This window comes from Gopherus flavomarginatus, chromosome 5 (assembly GCF_025201925.1).
Source record: "Gopherus flavomarginatus isolate rGopFla2 chromosome 5, rGopFla2.mat.asm, whole genome shotgun sequence".
NCBI lineage: Eukaryota > Metazoa > Chordata > Testudines > Testudinidae > Gopherus > Gopherus flavomarginatus.
Genome location: NC_066621.1, coordinates 96,382,092 through 96,403,981, shown reverse-complemented (window position 1 = coordinate 96,403,981; position 21,890 = coordinate 96,382,092). Strand labels below are relative to the sequence as shown.

General features: G+C 41.2%; 1 protein-coding gene across 1 annotated transcript in view; it reads right to left on the bottom strand.

The window, feature by feature from the left end:
* Positions 1-300: 300 nt before the first annotated feature.
* Positions 301-21,890, bottom strand: part of LOC127051946 (cytosolic phospholipase A2 zeta-like) — a 40,737-nt gene continuing 19,147 nt past the window's right edge. Inside the window, exons 7-20 of the mRNA XM_050954957.1 lie at positions 21,105-21,171; positions 19,579-19,748; positions 17,059-17,172; positions 12,892-12,929; positions 9,864-9,999; positions 9,200-9,336; positions 7,615-7,837; positions 6,759-6,873; positions 5,760-5,897; positions 5,311-5,418; positions 4,222-4,416; positions 3,150-3,316; positions 1,748-1,934; positions 301-521 (exon numbers count right to left, since the gene is read on the bottom strand). Coding sequence (XP_050810914.1) covers positions 301-521; positions 1,748-1,934; positions 3,150-3,316; positions 4,222-4,416; positions 5,311-5,418; positions 5,760-5,897; positions 6,759-6,873; positions 7,615-7,837; positions 9,200-9,336; positions 9,864-9,999; positions 12,892-12,929; positions 17,059-17,172; positions 19,579-19,748; positions 21,105-21,171 — 2,016 coding nt within the window. The remainder of the gene's footprint in view (positions 522-1,747; positions 1,935-3,149; positions 3,317-4,221; positions 4,417-5,310; positions 5,419-5,759; positions 5,898-6,758; positions 6,874-7,614; positions 7,838-9,199; positions 9,337-9,863; positions 10,000-12,891; positions 12,930-17,058; positions 17,173-19,578; positions 19,749-21,104; positions 21,172-21,890) is intronic.

Here is a 21,890-nt window from a genome sequence, read left to right as displayed (position 1 = left end):
CATCACTGGTTTAATCCCATTGATTCACACATTGCACAGGAAAACAAGAGCTCAGTAAGAACGTACAGACATGCTCACACAAAAATATTTTAATGCTATTATTAAAGCTCCACTCACACACTTCACCCAAAAGTGAAGTCCAGCTGAGACATTCTGTATTTGGAGAAGCTACAAAACATAGTTGAGTTATCAGTTGTGTCAGTCATTTGCAGATACCTTAGCCCTTTGGTTTTCCTGTCTGAAGCTTTCATGTATTCAGTGCCCTGTAACCAATCAAAATCCTAAGTACAAGGCTGCATCTTATTTCCTTTTGGCATTCTTGAGCACCCTTCTTTTCATGCCCAAAGCAAGGGCTTTTAAAATAGCTTCCTTGTTGTTCATAATATTGTAGCGGCTTAACTCCAGCAGCCTATCAAATTCATTGGGTTGATATGTGAAGTTCATTGAATGGTAAGGAGATTTTTCCCCTTCAACAGGGAAGTTTCCAAAGGATTTCTCATCTTCCGTCTCACGCTTGACTCCTGCAGACAGAAAATCAGACAGTAACAGTCTTCACAGATCCCCTTAACAAGATGCTCCCATGTTTGTGCGGGAGCAGAAGGAGGTACTACCATCATGGTTTATCATAAACCTGCCCACAAGTTGATAGATAGATAGATCGATCGATCGATCATTGGCTCCACCAACTCTGCAGAAGGCTCTTTTGTCCTGTCGCTGGGTGCAAGAAGCAAAGTTCCTGACAAGGTGAAATAGGTGTATGTTTGAAGCACTTTAACCACATAGGATTTTCAAGCCCTATACGTGGTTCCTATCTCACAGGCAGCGTGAATGGTTTTAATTCAGACCTTTTTCAGCTATAGAGGAGAACCCAGAATCCCTAATTCCCAGTACTCTTCAGCTTTGCATTCAAACCTTTGGACAATACAATTTCGTATGCCATTGTTGTTACTGTTCATAAAACCAAGCACCTCAGGGCCCATTGCCATTATCTTAATTCAAAATTTCAGCTTCAACTCGGACTACAACATTTTAAAAATGAGGCCAAAGCTGTTACAGAAGCCCCAACCCCAAGGAACCCAGAATCTCTGGTAATGGAGTAAAGAGGGCTTCTGAAAACTGAGCTAACAGTACACCTGAACAAATATACTCTATATGACAAAAACTACTTTGGAATTTGAATACATTAAAATATAGTTTTAAACAGATAGTCCATTGCACCACTAACTAGCAGCTAGAGTAGGGAACACACAACCTTTACATTTGTGCATTTAATATTATAAATATTTAATCACTTTAAGTAGCATGTTAATCATATTTTCTTGCAATACTGAAGACGGATATTCTGGTGGCTGATGTCCAATATATAGTTACTGCTCCAAATGATTCTTCTTGTAGGGCAGGTTTATACTACAAATTTGCAGCTGCGCTGCTGTAGCGTGTCTGGTGAAGATACTCTAAGCCAACCGGAAAGAGGTCTCCCACCTCTATGAGTTATGTCGATGGAAGAAGCTCTTCTGCCTACATAGCACTGTCTACATGGGGGTTAAGGTTGGTATAACTACATCACCCAGGGATGTGGATTTCTCACATCCCTGAGTGACACAGTTATGCTGCAGTAAGCATGTAGTGTAGACCAAGCCTTAGGGTCTTAGAATTCAACCCTGTAAGGTGCTAAGTAACCCCTGACTATGGGGCTAAAAATGCTCAGCACCATGTATAATTGAACCTCGCATACACGCTTCCTTACCTGGTGCCTTGTATTTCTGGAATGTGTTGTTCACCAATGGAAAGTGAAGCACTATGGGAACTTTAGGATTGAGATTATCCACGAACATATAACACTCCTTGGGCTTCTGCTTATCTGTTTCACTCACAACAATGTGTGGAAAGGGGATTTCCCGTTCTTCACAATACTTCTGGGCCTGATGCAGCACCTGAACTCAGAAGACAACAAGTAAAGTTATTTTCTTTACTGGATGAGAGCTAAAAATCAGGTGCTGCCAGATATTCAAAAGTGCTCAGTTCCCATTTAGGCAGCTAAATAAAGATGAGATTTTTCAAGTGCGCAGCACTGCGAAGTCCCCATTCTGACCTCGTGGCCAGATTTACAGAAGAGCTCAAAAGAGTATATGTCTACATAGTGCTTAACATAGCGGGGCTTCAACCTCAGCCTCCAGGTACTATTGTAATATGAATGTTATCATCTATGATAACAATGTCACTGTCTGATTTGGCTATTGTTATCTCTAACCACTAAAAAATGCCACCCTCCAAAAGCCAGGGACAGAACCCAGGATTCCAGTCTCCAATATTCTATTGCTGTCTAGCCAACAGCTGGGCAACCCACTGGCAAAGTGTGCGTCACGTTGCATCCCTCTGTAGTGGCTGCTCCACACAGAGAAGAGCAATTATTCCTGTAACTCAAGTAAAGGTTTGTGCTGGGAATATGAAAATCCAGAGTTCAAACTCTGCTGATGATCCATATGGCAGAGGATTTTTTTATTGCAAGCAATAGAATTAATTTTCTCCAGTTTTCTTTTCTAAAAAATTGGTTTATTTAAGTAACACGGTGAGAAAACATCCTTCAAATATGCTTTATACATATTTTTTAAATCTGTATATTACAGTGTGCCACATTTTGGTCATTTATCACACATTTTGATTGTTGGTGTCACACACTGGCAGTTTGAGGGATGAGAAATTTGCTTTGAAACTTCTCTTTCTTGAGTTTTTAAATGTATGTGATATAGAAATGGTTATTTTTAGACTGATACTTGCCCATCAGGAACTGGACTGAGACTATCCATTTATTTCAGGTAAATCACCAAACAGACATCAGTTGGAAATCTACCAAATTGATCTTGGATTCAAACGAATTATCTACAGGTTCATAGATTTTTAAAACCAGAAGGGATAAATATGATCATCTAATCTGGTCTCCTGCATAACAGGCCACAAAATTTCACCCAATAATTTCTGCAGCAAGCCCCAAAACTTGATGAAAGGTTGTATAATGCATTATACCCAGTAATAATTCTCTCAGTCATTGAGATGTCTAAATAGGGCATTTGACCATTCTGATTTCATCCATGATGTCCTGGTCAGCATGCATATGTGTTTGTCTAATTCTACTCCTTTTTGTCTCTCACCTCAAATGGAGCTTCCCAAGAGTAGTTAAATGACAAGATGACATCTACATCTCTCTCTGGCTGAAGCACCAAAGGAAAGGGAGAATTGATAGAGAAAACGCCATCTATCAAGTACAGGTTTTGTTCCATTGGAGTTAGCTGGTTGGGAAAGGCATCCTGGTGAGTGCCTGAAAGACCCCAAAATCATACTGGTCACTGAAGTACACAAAACACATAAATCTAATTTCAGAGAAAAGGTGAAAATTATCTGAGACCCTAAGGAGAAATGTTTAAATACACTGGAATTACATTAACTGTACTCCCACACCCCAACACCCAGATACCACCAAATCAAACTAAGTTACCTCCACCCTGGACACTCAGCAAAAGAAGACAAATCAAAAAAGATCTATATCTGAGCACCACAGAAAAGCTTATAAGCAAACACCACCACAGGAACCAAGCATCTCACATGCATTAATCTGTCCTCAAAACACCCCTTTCAGGTAGGGAAGAGAAATTAAGTGACTTGCCCACAAAGAGTAAGTAGCAGAGCTCAAAACAGAACCCAGATCTCTCTAATTCCTGATCCAGTGCCCTAAGCACAAGCCCATCCTTCCTTCTGGGGCAGATAACTTTCATATATGGCAATTTCCAATACAGTCAAAAGGGATCTGGGATGTTTTTGCCCTGAAGTATATAAGCCCAAGTCTGCTGTCATATATACAAGTACAACCCTGTCATTGCAGTTGCCTGTTTGTAAATGAAGACTGCATTTGGCCAACAGCATTTCCATTAGTGATTTTGGTGACTTTATTCATGGAGATCTGGTTTACACAAACCCCAGTGGCAGCAGACACAACATGTTTTTAACTTGTTTAAGACAGCCACTGCATTTTAACCAGCCTTCTATATTGCCAATTGAATGGTTTGCTCAGAGCAGCATCTTGCCGATTTTATAAGCTTTACAGCGGTATGTACTTAGATGACACATACTTGCACTGTCACTGACCAGTCATCTTTCTCTTCCTAACTGTCCCCAGTTCCTCTGACACACAGCCTGGTTTCTCTCACACAGAATCTTGTTACCCACCTTTCCAGGCCACAAATTCCTTGGCATTGACGTAGTCCCTGTGAAGGTACAGTCCACGCATGAAGTTAATGTTTTCCCCAGCAGAGAAGCGAGACTTAAATAAATCTTGAAATAAATGTGAGAAAGCTCCACCTGGCATGACCATTCGCTTTTCTAACTGTAAAGGGTCCAGAGCCTGGCGTCCACGAGCCTCATCTGCAAAAAGAAACAAACAAACCAGAATTCAGATCTCTTCATCCAAGCTCAAATTTCGCTATTCCTTGACCATTTTACCCTGAGTTCAAGACACTAGCCATTTTATACTGACATTTCCCCCTACAACAGTTGGGATTTTAAACACAACTGTTATTGTCTTTAGCAGGACTCATGTAGCTAACACCTCGAGCAATATTTTTTAGATGATGGGTATTATTAAGCCCCCACCTACAACAGAATGTTGAGAAAACAATTAAGATGCAGTTGTCTCCAACCTTGTATACTAGAGTTAAAATCTCTAGTATAGGTGGGGCCTACCCATGTCCCCACTTTGGACAGTGCATAGCTTTCACCTGGCTAGGGGCACATAGATAAGTACTATTTAAACTACAAACTTCAAACATATTGCAAGTGCTTCAGGGGACAACTGTGATATTGCCAAATCCTCTGACTCCATAATAGTTGTAGTGTAAATAAGTCCAGAATCTGATGCTGTTGTGAAGTTTCAAAAAGTTGTGGTGCTGCACATTTTCTCTTTTTCTTCATTATACTGGTAAGGAGAACTTGTATTCTCTCTTGTATTACAAACTATTATCCTTTCTTATCTCCTCTGTCAGTCCCACACAAATGTTCCCATTATCTAAACCAAGTTTAAGAAGGTTTCAGGGATGCAGCACTCAGGCCAATGTACTAGTCCTCATGTGGCCCTCGTGGTGATTTGAATTTGAGATCCCTGATCTAAACTAAATGGACTACCAGTAGGCAGTGCTGTTAAGACCCTCCTAAATTATCTTCTTTTATGTTGTGAGAAGGGGTTACTTCCTTGAATGAAGGAGATATTTTCAAGGCCCTTTCATATGACTAAGGAAAGCCCAGTCTCTGTCTATCCTTTACCTATAGCTTTGATGGCATCTTTCAGAGATTCTATAAATCCAACTTTTGAAGAAATCACCTCTTCCCAGACTTCATCTAGATTGGCAGCAAAGGCACTGGCCCATATTCCTGAAAATGGACAAGGAAAGTATTGATTTAGGTCCCCCAGACTTCTCAGGCACTGAACAGCATGACCGAACTCAATTTCATCACATCAGATATGCATCATATGCAGGACAAAATTGGGCTAGGACAGATTATCTTTAATAAAAGTCTTGTTCAGTTAAGAACACAGAGTGTGGTTAGATGCCTAAAAGTCTCCAGGGACAACATCTTATGCAACTGTGCAGCAGTTGATATAAGTCACTAAAAATTAAATATCTGATTATTCTTAACCCTCTCATCAATGTGCATCAAGTTACAGTTGCTATAAAGCATAATGGAGTGTTTCTAGCAGCATCAGATCTTACCTTGCAGAAAACAAATTCTGGGCTCCAGACGTTTCTCAAGTAGCAGCCCATTGAAGAATTCACTGCCAAAGTCTTCTATGCGGATAAAGGCTCCATACTTGTGGGTACCAAACTCATAGGGTGTGAACTCACACCACTCTGTGAAAGGGTTAACCAAGATAATTATCTTGAAAATACTCTTGAATAAATGTTTTCATCCCCTCCCCATTCCCGTGAGAATAGCTAAGAGAATAATTCAGTTTCTTAACCCATACCAATGATGCCTATGCTGGTAAAGGTTAACCCTCCCAGCTAACAATGCCTTAATGCATGAATGCCATAAGGTGAGATTCTCCCACATATATCTTACGTATGGTATGGGAGCAGTATGATTGACAGGAGGTTTATTTAACAGAGATTCACAGGAATTTCCTATTAAGACTTTTCACCAGCATCGCAAGTTGATATTTTTAATGGTGGCAAAAGGAGTGAAGAATGACTGTAAAGAAGTATTATCATGCCACTAACAGGAATAATTAAGCAATGGGATTTTCAAATCAGCCAAAAAAATTTCAATTAATCGTATCAGCATTTAAAAGTGTGTGGAGACAAAAAACAAATAAACATTAAATAAAGATGTGCACACCCCCACAGAGAGATGCAGCCAAAAACAAACCATGTATTGGCATTACAATTAGGATTGCCAAGTGCAATTTGAGAGAAGATGTACTATTGAACACATCATTATAAATATTTAAAAGGCAGCGAAAGTTAGGTATACATAATGGGTGAAACCCTAGCGCCAATGGAGTCAATGGCAAATCCCCCATTGAGAGTTTAATGGGAACAGGATTTCACCCAGTACATTCAATGTAGCAAGAGTATGAAGGAGAATTTATGTTGCTGCCCACCATCATTACTATACTGCAACAAGATTGGGAACAAGGACAAAAATAATTAAAACTGAGGGGGAAATGTAATTTACAGATTTTAGAGGGGAAAAAACACTTCACGTTATACCTGTAAATTCATGGCTACTGACATGGGGCTTCACATTGACAGCTGCATAGATGGGGAAGGGGTTCTGTCCCCACCTGACTGCTGACTGCTGGTCAGACAACTTCGATGGATCCTGCTGGATGTGGCAGGGAAAAGTCATATCACTCTGGTGTTCAGTTTTGCCTTTAAATAGAAGATTCCTCTTGCCCTCGCAATACCATGTGACTGATGTGACCAATCACAGAGCATGAACAGTGAACAACTTAGAGGAAATTCTCAAGCAAATTCTTTTTAGTTTTTCATGGGCTTTTTTAAAACCGCATGGAGTAATTTGTCGAACTCATGATCTCATCTTTCGGTATTTCCATAATCCAGAAATTGAAATACAAAGTACTAGTCACACATACCTACTGAGGAAAATACTGTGAGCTGGGGATTCTGGAGTTCTAATCCGATCCATCCCTTATTCAGCATGTGGCCTTAGACAAATAACATAACCTCTCTGTGTCAGAGCTATGCCATCCGCAAAAAGAGGTAATGCTTATCTATCTCAGAGGTGTTATGAAGACGAGTCAGCTAATGGTTGTCAAGCATTTTGAAAATACAAAATGCTATGTATTTATGATTATCGTAGGATAATTACTATTACATTAGCATGGAATAGGTTTATGATTAACGTAGGATAATCACGTGGGGCTTTAATCACCGTTAGATATTATTTAAAGTTTTAATTTCTCCTGTAAAATTCTGTTTATCTCTGGGAGAAGTTTAAGAAGTGTTCCACAAGTCTGAAGAGACAAGTTGCCTGAGGCTTCAAACAGGTTTGTTAAACCCCTCTTCTGAAGACAAACCATTCACAATACAGGACTCTCATTACCTTCTGTTGTAAGAAATATTCTATGATAAGGCCCCACAAATCTGTGAGTGTGACTTTCCGTCCTTCTTTCTCCAACAAGATCAGCTGCTGGAAATAATATACCAGTCGTTCAGCAGAAAATGCCCCCACTTTGCTGCTGGTCACAAGTTTCCGAGCAAAGCTAATTGCATCTTGAAGGTCTTTGTGGGACCAGTGAGGGTCTTCGTAGAGTTTAGACAAACACCTAGTAAAATGTCCACCAAGTTTTTCAGTAAACAACAAATTATTACACAAGATGCAAAACGTCTGGGGAAAGATGGCTGCCCTCCCCACATTGTGATTTGAACAGAACTGAAAGTAACATCACTGTTTTTATTTAACAACTTATTAAATTTATAGTCTATAGCACACCTTGGAATCGTCAAGGAATTTGCTTTCCTATTAAATAATGTTATATGTCAATGTCACAGTGTGGGCCTCAAAGCTGCATTCTCTTAAAAAGTCTTAATATCATATCTCTGTGCTCACTCTCAGACTTTCAGTAACAACCTAATTAATTTCTAGTATGAAGAAACTTTCCTAAAGCATTGATTACAATGGTCATCTAATGTCTGGGACTTCCTACGTGCCCTCTTTTCTTTACCTCAGTATCGCAGACTACTTTAGGCACAAACACATCCCCTTTCCAGAGCCTTCCCTCTAACTTAATTCAAATTATTTTTTCTTAATACCTAGACATACTTTGCTCACCTTTCTACAGGCCAATTTATTTTAATGCTACATGGGCTTGTCCCTTAATTTTTCTGCTACAAGCCTGATATCACTAAAACCTCATTTCTTAGAAAGAAGACTTTCAGTGGCAAAGGGACTAAGGCCCCAGAGAGACGCATCTGACTCATTGAAACTGGAAGTAGTCTGAAATCTTTTGATAAGAATTATGTTAATGACAATATTGTATGGATTGAAGAAAAATGCTCACTTAAAAGGCGGGGGGCAAAGATATTATACCTTACTTTCCTGCTTCTCCTTTTTATCACTGATTCGGGGCAGGGAGGGAGGGAGGGAGACTACTCAGATCCCCTCTCTTCCTGTGATGTACTGTCACAATGGAGATCAGCAGGGTACTTAAGCTAGAGCTCCCTCAAAATAAACAAGAGGGAGCTGCTGATAGGGCATCCCCTGTGAGAGGCCCTTGATTCTGGAATTCATTTCTCCCTACTTGGTCTGCCAGAGCCTAGATTTCTTAACCTTCTGCACATGCTACAAATCTCACCTTTTTCCTCCCTTAGTTAAGGCAGTTGAGAGGGGGTGGACCAAGGTGGGTTTATTTATGGGCAGTCCTCTGGCTATATTTATCCTGTAATTTTTAATTTATGGGAGAGGCACCCAGAGCTTGAATGGGCATCTATCGACGAACTTTAGAAATCTGAAGGATAATTAAAGAAGTAACCAGATGAATAACAGAGACTATGGAAATATATGAGCTTATCTCTGAATCAGCCATGTTGGTAAAAGTAAATTGTGTCAGAAGAGTATCATTGCCCAGACTATGCTGACTTGGGTTCTCAGGTCAAAGGACTACGGGCAAAAAGTTCCAGTGACATACCAGGTGGATCCTGAGACTCCACATGTATACATCAGGATATCCAAGAGGTCAAGCTGCTGGAGTCCTGACAGATTGCCATAGAAAGCAGTCATGGCTCTCATCCCACCTCCTGATCCCACTACTGCCACTACAGGGATCTACAGGAATAGAAAAATGAAAGGCTATGAAAAACATGAGTTTTTCATTGAGTATACTGCATTACATACATTTGTATTCAATTACACACACACATACAAGGTCATTTGGTTTTAGGTTTCATTTAATGAATCTTCTCATTATAAACAAAAATAAAATATGGGAGGTAGTAAGACAGATAAGTAGTCCTGTGCAAGGGCTCTGTGGACATTAAAAATCTGAGCCCACTATGTCCAAATCTTCTACTCATTTAGCCTCTGTAATTTTATCCAGGAGTATGAGCAGCCATTTTGGACAGAAAACAAAGACTGTTAGCAGTTCAAATAGCTTTCTCCTGTTTTTTTCTGGGTTGTTTGTCCCTGTTCTGCTACTGTAAATCCAAACTGTGACTGTCTTGTATTCTGAACTGCTTTTTCAAAACCTGTGTGCTTACAATCTATTTTCCCATTAGGCTGAGGTTCACTGGCAGTACATCTCCCCCTAAAACTAGTCACAAAGAACAGAGTTCTCTAAAAAGGAAATTTCATACCTCATCTTTCTTGGGTTCCTCTGGCAAATCAAGTGTCTTCTTTAGGGCATGAGAAACTATTGTCTTCCTCATGTCCAAAAATGCTCTCTCTCCTCTACAGAGGTCAAAACTGATGCGCACATCAAGATCCTGAGAGCTACTCCCACAAGCAAGAGGAGAACAAGGGAGAATAGGAATGGCAAAAGAGAGAGATGAATTTTCAGAGAGCCCTTATCACTTGAGACTACTTCTCTGATTTTGTATCCTGCATCACCAGTTAAGACCAGCTGAGAAAAAATTAAATGCATTTATTTTTCCTTGGTTTTCATTCATACCTGTGTTGCATTCTTGTTTATGTTGTACTAGTATCTGATTTTAAAGAACCAAGCTGTCCAAGTAATAAGAGCCATGAGAAAAGCAGTTTGTCCTGTCTCTGGAACAGTTTTCTCACTTCAGCATTCCAGTCCAAACTTCACACTTCCTACAAGACCCTCTGAAAAGGCCTCACATCATCAGGATAGCCTCATAAAAATGAAGCTTCCAAACCTCCTCTCTTCCATCAGATAATTAAACATTAAAAAATATATATATTTTAAAAAATTGTACCTGACAAGTCTGTTCAATCACCTATACCATTTCTCAAATGATACATGGGGAGAAAAACATTTATACAATCAAAAAAGCAGAATATACGCTCTTTAGATAAATGTATTACAAATCAGGGAACAGTTAGAAGCAAGACATCAGCAAAACAACTAAAGTTAGTTCTAATGTTCTTCTGCTCACAAGATTATGCAGTCACTTCACTTTTACGCTGTGTCCCTTTCCCAACCCTGCTTTCCATTTCACCTTTTTACACCATAAGCTCTTTGAAACAGGGTTCTGACTCCTTACAGATTTGCCAAATGCCCATGCATCTCAATAGAGCGATAGAAGTATTAATATGTCTAAAAGAATTGCAACAACCTTCCTGAAAAAGGCAGATATAAAATCTGGTTAGAGGAAAGTCGTAAACATTCAGCAGATTGAAAATATTTTAAATGTGTGTTGATGACATGATGTGTGGTTTATACCAGACCATGCCTAAAACAGGAATCAGCTATACTTTGAAAAAATATAATCTACCAATAATGACACACATTGTACTGTTTGGAACTGAGTGCTAGCTCTCCTGCCCATGCTCATAAATGCATTAGTTTATGGATGAGTTCACATATTACCATTTGAAGCAGCTTTCATACAGACCACATCACACAATCCATTGTCTACAGCCAAGCTCTAAGATACAACTGCATTTGCTCCAATCCCTCAGACAGAGACAAACACCCACCTACAGGATCTCTATCAAGCATTCTTAAAACTACAGTACTCACATGATGAAGTGAAGAAACAGACTGACAGAGCCAGAAGGGTACCCAGAAGTCACCTACTACAGGACAGGCCCAACAAAGAAAGTAACAGACCGTCACTAGCAATCACCTACAGCCCCCAACTAAAGCCTCTCCAGTGCATCATAAAGGATCTACAACCTATCCTGAAAGACGAGCCCTCACTATCACAGACCTTGGAAGACAGGTCAGCCCTCACTTACAGACAGCCCCGCAACCTGAAGCAAATACTCACTGGCAACTACACACCACACAAAAACACTAACCCAGGAACCAATCCCTGCAACAAACCCCATCGCCGACTCTGTCCGCATACCTATTCAAGGGACACCATCATAGGACCTAACCACATCAGCCACACCATCAGGGGCTCATTCACCTGCACATCTTCCAACGTGATATATGCCATCATGTGCCAGCAATGCCCCTCTGCCACATACATTGGCCAAACCAGACAGTCTCTACATAAAAGAATAAATGGACACAAATCAGACATCAAGAACTGTAACATTCAAAAACCAGTGAGAGAGCAATTTAATCCCCCCGGACACTCAACAACAGACTTTAAAGTGGCAATTCTTCAATAAAAAGACTTCAAAAACAGACTTCAATGAGAAATTGCAGAACTGGAATTAATTTGCAAACTGGACACCATCAAATTAGGCCTGAATAAAGACTGGGAGTGGTTGGGTCACTACTAAAAGTAATTCTTCCTCTGCTGATACTCACACCTTCTTGTCAACTGTTGGAAATGGGTGACATCCACCTTGATTGCATTGGCCTCGTTAGCACTACAAAAGTAATTTTCCCTCTCTTGCTAGTCACCCCTTCTTGTCAACTGTGGAGAATAGGCCACTTCCACCTTAATTGAATTGGCCTCTTTAGCACTGACCCCCCACTTGGTAAGGCAACTCCCATCTTTCCATGTGCTGTATATATATACTGCTTACTGTATTTTCCACTCCATGTATCTGATGAAATGGGGTTTAGCCCACAAAAGCTTGTGCCCAAATAAATTTGTTAGTCTCTAAGGTGCCACAAGGATGCCTTGTTGTCAGGGGAGGATCTAGGTATTTTGCCACCCCAAGCACGGCAAGCAGGCTGCCTTCGGTGGCTTGCCTGTGGGAGGTCCCCGGTCCCGTGGATTCGGCAACATGCCTGCGGGAGGTCCACTGAAGCAGTGGGACCAGTGGACCCTCCACAGACATGCCACCGAAGGCAACCTGCCTGCCGCCCTCGTGACGACCAGCAGAACACTCCCCGTAGCTTGGCGTGCTGGTGCCTGGAGCCGCCCCTGCTCGTTGTTTTTGCTGATACAGCCTAACACAGCTACCACTCTCAAATTTTTCAGATTTGACTTCCATAAGCAACTCTTAAGCACTCAGGCCCAAATTTGTTACAGTTTCAGTTCTTTTTCTGAGCCCACAGATACAATAAGTTCCAAATACAAGGAAAACTGATTCTACACTAAAGTTGCAGTGAACTGATACAACAGAAGAAAAAACCCTCTATACTAGGAATCTTTTTTCACTTGAGACAGACAAGTAAAATGAACCATAAGTATGACTGGGATAGGTAAAACAGTTACCAAGATAGTTTATAAATGAGAACAGTATTTGCTTATCATATGTTATTTTAGGAATTTCTGGTATCTGACGCACCTCTCTTCAACCTTCACAGTCAGATCCACACCTTGCCCCTGGAAAAGAAGGAACAATCCTGAACCAAAGGATAGTTTTACAGATGATCTCACCCACGAACTATAAAGAATTCCCACAGCTTATCGTAAAAAAAATTATACAAGATCTATCCAGAAGTAAAGCCAACTCGAAGACAGCCCATGTTATGTTTTCACCATACACAAAGAACAAATGTATGCTTTAGTCAGAGTGACCTTTATTGTAGATTAAGAAAACAAGAAAAGCTAGCAATAAAGTCACCATAAAGGAACACAGTGGTACACTGTGACAATGTATGGAATATGTGGGACACTATGATATTGTTGATACCAATATTATAAAATTGCAAGGAATCTGATCAGATATGCCGTGTGAGGTATCTGCCAAAATGTTACCGTTTGCCAAGTATGATAGTTTTGTTTATGTATTTGTATCACCTTTTATTATGAGTTACAGATATGTAGAGTACTTCCAAACTTGTGCTTTGTTTCTGGTTGACACCGTCAGATAGATTGGCTTCAGCACTGCTTAGCCTGTTCGATGGCCCATCAAGGGTCATCAGTTGTGCAATGTATCCACTGAAAGGAGCTAGGTAATACACCTCGTGAGTCAGCAGAACTTGTAGGGGAATACCTATGGACAGAGGCTTTAAGGCTTTTCCATGCCCATGGGTTGTGAAGCTTGTGTTCAGGACACAAAACACAAGCCACATGGCAAGAGGAATATAAAGGGCAGCTGCATCATCTGCTTTTTGTCTTCAGTCCTGTTTCTTACCTCTGGAGTAACTTTTCTACAAACTGAAGCTCTGAACAAAGGATTGAATGACCCATCCAAGCTGTGGATGTGTTCCAGAGGGATTTTCAAGCCAGCAATCTCACCAATACTGCTAAGAACCTGATATATGGACTTTGAAGTCTCTAGGTGTATCTGAGCACTTTATCGTTTAAGTCTCTTCTTGTTCTTTCTTTTTTCTTTAAAATAAACCTTTAGTTTTAGGTTTCAGAGTGGTAGCTGTGTTAGTCTGTATCAGCAAAAACAATGAGGAGTCCTTGTGGCACCTTAGAGACTAACAAATTTATTTGGGCATAAGCTTTCATGGGCTAAACCCCTCTTCATCAGATACATGGAGTGGAAAATACAGTATTTTCCACATAAAGGGGGTTGTGTGATTTCTTTTTTAGCTTCTTGATAACCAGTATGGTGAATTAGAAGCACTGTTTGTGACTGGTTGGTAAGTTTAACTTTAGTGTTAACCAACCATCAGTTTGGGGAGTGTCTGCTCTCCCTTTTGTAGCCTGCTCTTTCTTTGGCATTTCCAGAGAGGGTTGCCCCAGGCACACTGGGTCACATGTACATCTCCTCTAAAAGTGCAAACTGAACACAGAACCTGTCACTGTAGAAAGCTCAGTCTTTAGAGATTTAATGATCTTCTGACATCAATTTGAATTATTAAATAAATTAGTAAAAATTTTAAAGTTACTATAAGTAATGCAAGCTGGCTAGTAGAGAAGCCACTTGCTTTGGGAAGGTATTAGTAGACATCTAGCATAACCTTTGATCTGAGTAAATAAACTTTGGTCAGTTTGGTACACCACAAAGGCTGATTAGGGGAAGGATTCTCTCTCAATTTGGGGAAGTGAAATTAACTATTGTGTAAATTGGTGCATAAGTTGCAGACCATATTGTAAACACCTCTTTGTACATGTTGGCACAGCAGCCCAACACAATGGGGAGCATTCCTGCCTGGGCCCTCTGGGAACTACTGCAATAATAGATAGTACAAATGTAATTCAGTGTAGGATGTTTGGTTTGAATGCTCATTGTACAAGCGTGTAGGATTTGAAATCAGATGGTATGCGGATACTTATCAGAAGCAAAACTGAAGCCATATTATGGAGGTTCTGCCAGAAGTTAAAAGTAGCACAAGGATTTTCCTTTTAATTGGCTACATTAATATTTTTTCCAATTTCAATTTTTTTGAAGGCAAATTTAAAAATTACAAAACTTAGCATTTTTTAAAACTTAGAAAGTTTTTAAAGTGTTAGAGAGTTTGTGAAGTTACTGTGTGTTATAATAATCACTCTCAAGATTTTCAGGGTTGGATTTTCAACTTTTTTGTAAACCATTTTTGTGAGCTACCAATGCCTACAGAATCATAAAATTCACATATAGCAAGAACGGGACCGTTTTTGGTAACTGGAATGCTGGCTATTGCAATAAATACATGGATTTTGACAAATTTTAACAAAAAGAGCTAATTTAGTTCATTCACATAATCCCCTGTCTTCAGCATGTGAGTCAACATGGCAGAAGGTTTTGAACATGAAAGTTTATATAACAGAGGTTTTCGGACATCACAGCTCATGTGACAGAAGATTCTGGAGGCTCCTCCTAACAGTTCACTGAAGATGACACAGCACTGTGTGGTGAGAAAACTCATCAGTGTAACCATACAGATTATAAGCACAAAAACATAGTTAGTATATATCTTGTGACAGATCCAACAAACCCCTGTGTTTAACCTTGCACACTATATTTGGGTAAAGCTCAATCTCTTCAGATGGAGTGATAAGATATGCTACTAATGACTCTAAGTGGGGCCTTTGTGACTCCTCACTTTGCCACTGTGGGCAGTGAGAAGATGTAAGCAACAAATCTGCGGGGTACATCCCTCAGCAAGGGCTGCCTGGTTCCTTCACGGATTTGCACAGTGCCCTTCTCTCAGCTATTGAATGGTTAAGACATTTAGACTAATATGCTTGACTTGATTGCCTATGTAGAGGATATATGGAGCATGAGCTTTCGTGGGTGAATACCCACTTCGTCAGATGCATGTATCTGATGACGTGGGTATTCACCCACGAAAGCTCATGCTCCAAAACGTCTGTTAGTCTATAAGGTGCCACAGGACTCTTTGCTGCTTTTACAGATCCAGACTAACACGGCTACTCCTCTGATACATAATATAAAATCACATTGCTCTTGCAGAGCCAAGGGCCTGGAGGAGGGAGAGAGTAAGAGAATGGAAACATGAGACAAGCCACGGCCAGATAGACAGAGGGAGGAGCAGGTTTAGTTGCTGAGCTGCCAGCTCTGAGCTCACCCAACACTAGCCTCTGCCTCCTCCTCTCAAGAGAGGAACAGGGCTAGGCAAGTGCAATACCAGCTCTCTCTTCCAGAGTCCATGGGCATGGAAAATACTTCTTGCGATTGCTCGTCTCAAGTCACTATGGACATCTCATTTCTTCCCATCTCCATAAAGAGGTCCTTGACCAGCAAGACCAGACAGAGAAAATGCTAAACTGAACAGGAAGAAAACAGGGCTCAATGAATTTATACACAGTTTTGCTCTGTTTTATTCGATGCTTTAAATTAACCCATGAATTGTAAATGAGATTTCACTTCTTCCTCCCATTTACCAAATTTCAGAGATGATCGCTCCAACTTTACTGTGAGGCAGCAATAACATGCGCGGGACTGCTCATTAGGAGAGACAGACAGTATGTAAGGGGTTAGTTACCATGGGCTTCCACAGCTGAATCTAGAACATTTAGCAGAGCACATGTCTTCTCTCTAGCAACCTGTCAGGCAGGCCAAAGTGGATAGGATTTCTGAGCCAAACCCAATTGCAAACCTAAGCTCAGGTAAGTGTGAGAGGACAGGGGTAATTAGTGAAGGGAAAATGAAAGGCACAAAGGGACAGATAGTGGTAGGCTTATCCTATCAGCCCCCTCGTTCACTCCTACCCTTCACTTCCATTATAATATTGTCCCCCTCTGATTATCCCCTTTACATTCCCTATTTGCTCTAACAACCAACTTTCTCCTTATCTCCCTTTATTCTCAATCAAAAGCCTCTCCTCCTTCAATATTCTCCTTCCTCCATTCCTTATCTCCGACTCATGCACCCCTTTCTCTTCCCTCTTATTGTAGCACATATCAGCTCCAGTCAGATCCAGGCATCACTATACTAGGGTGCTGTACAAAGACATTGTAAAAAACAGTTTATGCCCCCAAATCCTTCTGACTTTAAAAAAACAACACTAACAGTAACAAAAAGACAACATAGAGCTTAAAAGCACAAAGCTTAACTTAGTCCACCATTTCCATGCCTCCCCAAAAACCTGTGCATAGAAAGAGAGACTATTACCTTTCCTAGTGGAATGCTAATTTCAACTTCCTGTCCAAGAGGAAGTGTTGCAAGAGGGACTGCTCCCGTCCCTAAGCGTGCAGTGTGCATTTTCAGATCCTCACTCCATCCCTCCTAGGAATTAAAATGCTTAGTTTACATACCAAGAAAAGTAACTATTTATATACATTTATAGAAGCATCCTTCCATCACTCAAGGTGCTGTACACTTGTTATAAAAACTTACCACTCAACTATGTGCTATTGACTAATAGAAAACCGTATGTTCACTGTTCAAATGAGTAAAAATGGCTGGTGGTTTAATTATTCAATAACAAAAACTTTATTATGTCACAGTTCAGATTGAGACATGCAATTCAGGAAAAGATGTACTGATAAATATCTTCTTATAATATCACTAACTTTGAAAAGTTAAAAATTACAAGCTAAAGTTACATAAACAATTCTGACCTACCCAATTCACACAAGTGGACCATTATACAGAAACATTCCCAAAGACCAGCAACTAAATAAACTTGTCCTTTGAACCTGGATACATGATTTCCACTGAAATCTATGGTCCTTTTTCCTTTGACTTCAGTAGGAGTTTGGCTACGCCCTTTATAACCTTTAATAAACCTATGTGGCTCATCAGCAGGTTGGAACTTTTAGATTCACTGAACAGACCTCTGCCACTTGAGGTAATGGAGTAATTGATAGCAGTAGTAGGTTGTCACCATCTCTACAGCCCAGAACTAGAGGGGACACTTTGCTGGTGGGTTTCAGAGATATTTGCTGACAGCAGAGAAATGGTGAGACTCAGGAATCTTGGATTCCATTCCAGGCTTTGGAGAAAAGTTTGCACTAGTGGGCACAGACCCTTCTGACCATTTCTCACCAAGGTTGACCTCTTCTGCTCTGTCTCCTCCAATCTGTCCCTGAACCAGTCCTGTTTCTTCCCCACCCCTGGCTCCTCGCCCCGTCTATTCTCCTCATCTAGCTAATCCCAGTCTCTATGCCTCAGGTTTCTCACTCCAGTAACAGTCTCCTTGCCCACCAAGTCCTAGTCTCAACCCCTCCAGACATTCCATCCCAGTCATCTACCCCACTCCACGTCTGAGTCCTCTTGCCCAGCCATTCCCAGTCCCCACCACCCTCACCTGACTCTTGTCTCCAGTCTCCCGGCCCAAGCAGTTCCAGTTTCCCCCTCCTCTTCCAATCTGTTGCTCCACACTCCCAAGCCTTCAGTCCCAGTCTTCCTCCCCAGGCTCCTTGTCCAATCTCAGCACCTCCTCTCCCCCCTTATCGCCCACTCTGGCTCCATGTGCCAATCTCTTTGCCTAGACAATCCCAGTTCTCCCCCACTCCAGCTTCTTGTCAGATCTGTTCTAGTCCAAATCTCCCCACAACTCCTCATTCAATCTCAGTTTCCCCAGCCCAACCACTGGCTCTCAATCCTATCTGTTTCCTTCCCTAGCTTCCAGTCTACTCGCCCAGCCAGTCCCACTCCATCTCAACAGTTTCCTTCCTTTCAGCCTTCAGTCCCAGTTCATCCCCTAGGCTCCTTGTTCCAGTCCACAACCCCATCTACCACCCCTCCCCCCCGCCAAGTACAGCTCTTGCCCCTCTAAATGGAGTAAGGTAGCTTTCTCGTCCACACTCCTTAAGTGTCAGCAGGAGGGTCATTGAGAGCACAGGAGAGACAGATTCCCTTGCTCGCACTTCCAGTGTCTGGCCCCAGCACAGTCTGCAATTGCAGAGATGTTCTGCTTAGCTCCAGCGTGGTGCATGCCCAGTGTGGATGGAATTCTCAGGGAATTCAGCTACAAAGTTCTAGCATTTTTCTACTGACTATGTACAAACTGCAATTTTTCAATGGCTACTAAATTGGCCAAATATAGGCTGATTTTCATAGGGATGGTGAAAGAAATATGCCTGACATAAATATCACCCTCCTGCCAAATTTCAAGTCCCCGCTCCAAGGAACGGAGGTGCTAGAGCTTCTCAGAGAAAAAATCACCCTGGTGGGTTTGTTTTGTTTGTTTGTTTTTTTAAACATGGGCAAAACAACGAATTTTTCCCTAGGCACATTCTCAGAAAGAGCTCAATCATTTTGGCTGAAATTTTTCAAAATAATTCAGCTGGAGGCAGATATCTTGCAGTAACATTTCAGCTCAAATGGTTAAAGTTTGGTAAAGTTATAAGCAAATAAACAGCATCTTATAATGGGAAGTACTGGACCATCTTAACAATAGTCAGCACTGCCAGCCCCACCCTATAATTATTTGTTGTGTATTCTCACATCCAATAGTTAATATAAATAGTTACTATTTTAACATGATGGACTTATTTTTATCAACAGGTTTAAAAGCTATGTCAACTTTGCCTCTAACACTGCTTGTCCGACTGTGGTAGTACACGAAATTATTATGAACGGAAGGCAAGTCAGGACCCAAGTGTCATTTTCAGGAGCCGAGGACCTGGCTTCAGAATGGATTTGCCTGGCTAGTGGATTCAGCTTCTGCCAAACGCTGTTTCTGACCTCTAGGACAGTTGTTGTTTGCAGTAGCTCCAAGTGCAGCTCTGGGCAGATTTCTCGGTCTACGTGGAAGAGAAATGGGATCTTCCTTCTCTCTTCTGAATCAGCACTGCAGAAAGTGGATGACCGATTCTCAAAGGCCCCTGGCACAGACAACTTGACTTGACAGTTCTCTGAATAAGGAAATGAGAGATTCAGTCCACACAATTAAGAGCATAAAGACAGAAAAGGAAATCCCTAATATACTACTTTAGATTGCAATCAACTCTTCTCAAGTGACTAATGCCTCAACAAGAATCCCCTCCCAGAGGCCAGAACTTCTCACATCCTCCAGAACAGATTCCACATTGATTCCGCAACACCCTGACTGCAATGCTTCTCTGCTGATCATCTCCAGCTGTCAAACCTACATATGAACCCTTGTAACATTAAGATGGGTTTCCTGGTTTCCAGGTGGGTTCTGCTCATCCAACCCAATACGGCCATGGTGGCAGCAGAGGTATGTTAGCTGTGCCCCTAGCACTGCTGATAGCATTGAGGGACTGCATTAAATGAAAAGTGGGAATTTTGTTTGGATGGATTTTGGCAGGGAGGGGGTAGCATTATTTTATAGAATACCTACAGAACTGTCCTTGTTTGCCCCAGCTGTCATCCTCACAATCTCCCTTTTGTAGGAATGTCAGTATCTACCCTTTGCCAGCCAGGGGAACAAAAAGTCCTGTTAAGGTCCTGAAGGTCCTGTTAAGCCCATATCAATGTTTTTTATACAACTCCATAACAAGGGGAAGTGCAGTTCCTCACCATATCCTCTGCCATTTAACCCCTGAACTGGATGTATATGTCAAGGAAGGATATATCCATCGCAGTTCAGGGCAACTGCACCTGTATTCCCCCCATCACAGTCCCTTGAGTGCACCCATGCTAGGCTCCCAGCTCCTCAACTGTCCTCTCTTGGGCAGAGACCACATTTCTCTCCCTTGAGATCAGAGTGTTTCCAGGCTGCATAGTAGTTCCCTGCCTACACTGTGATATCCCCAGAAAGCCAGAGTCCATAAACAGGCTAGCATCTGCACATAGCTTTCTCTTTAAAGGCTATGAATATATGTAATTGCCAGCAGTTATAAGTTACCACACAGTCCTTTGTGAGCAAGCACATTTATTCTTAAGGTGAAAGCATTACAGAGAAAACATATTAAAAACAATAAAGGAACCTACATGCATGCTAATAAACTTGCCAAAGATCACCCCTCAACTCCAGCAAGAGCTCTTTTACTAGTCAGTCCTTCAAACTCCACAAAGGGGTTTATCTGTGACCAAACATTCATAACAGCCGTGAATAGCTCAGTTTTATCTTTACATAGCTTGGGCCTTTGATTCTGGCCTCATGGAAAAGGTGATCAGCAAACAAAGGCCCACAATAATACATAACCTTTGCATTTAACACAATGGACTCCAAAGAAACTTAACTTAATTCAATAAGCTTTTTCAAGGCTATTGTAGGAAATTGCCATGTCTCTCACAAGACCTACCCTGTATTATCCATTTGGTCTTCTCACTTTTATTGATGGAACCTTGAACACACAGGCAGGGATGAGCCTATGTGAAAAGAATGGGCTGTGAGAACTTAACTCTGACTAAGAAATTGTGTTCATTTCCTCACAGATGCTAATGCTAGTCTCTATGATGAGAAGTTGCTAGATGATTATTCCAAGGACAAAACTAAGGTCAGTTCATGACAGATTTGTTCTTGCATCCAGAAGAGCATTCCCTCTAAGCAAGACTCTCATCACAAGTGCTCAGAATTACTCTCTGGCTTGAGCACCTTCCTCCAACTTCTTATTACTGGTTGCTTCCAACCTAAACCAGTGCCAAATAAAACTGGCCTGGAGAGATTGGCTTCTAAGATCATTTGTTATTAAGGGGCACAGAAATGTAGTGCGGGGATGTGAAGAGACAGATGTATCACTATCATCTTCTATGTAAAGCAATGCGTACCTCAGCACTGAGAGAGGTCCAAAATACTCCCCCCCACCACACACACGTTCTCCAGAAATACAGCTTTTCAAAATCTGCCCTACAGCAAACACTCTGCAATGAAAACGATCACCCCACTGCCAAACACAGCAATTTCAAGAAATGCTTGCAGGTGACGGTGTAACATATGGAAAAAGTGGGTCATGTCACCCTTTAGCGGTAGGTCCACTAGAGTATAACAGCCTACTACTGCAACCAGTAATGGAGTTATTCTTTAATATTCTATAACTAATGGAGTTATTCTTTAGCTCATGAGGTTGAGGTCTCTTCTGTGGTACTTA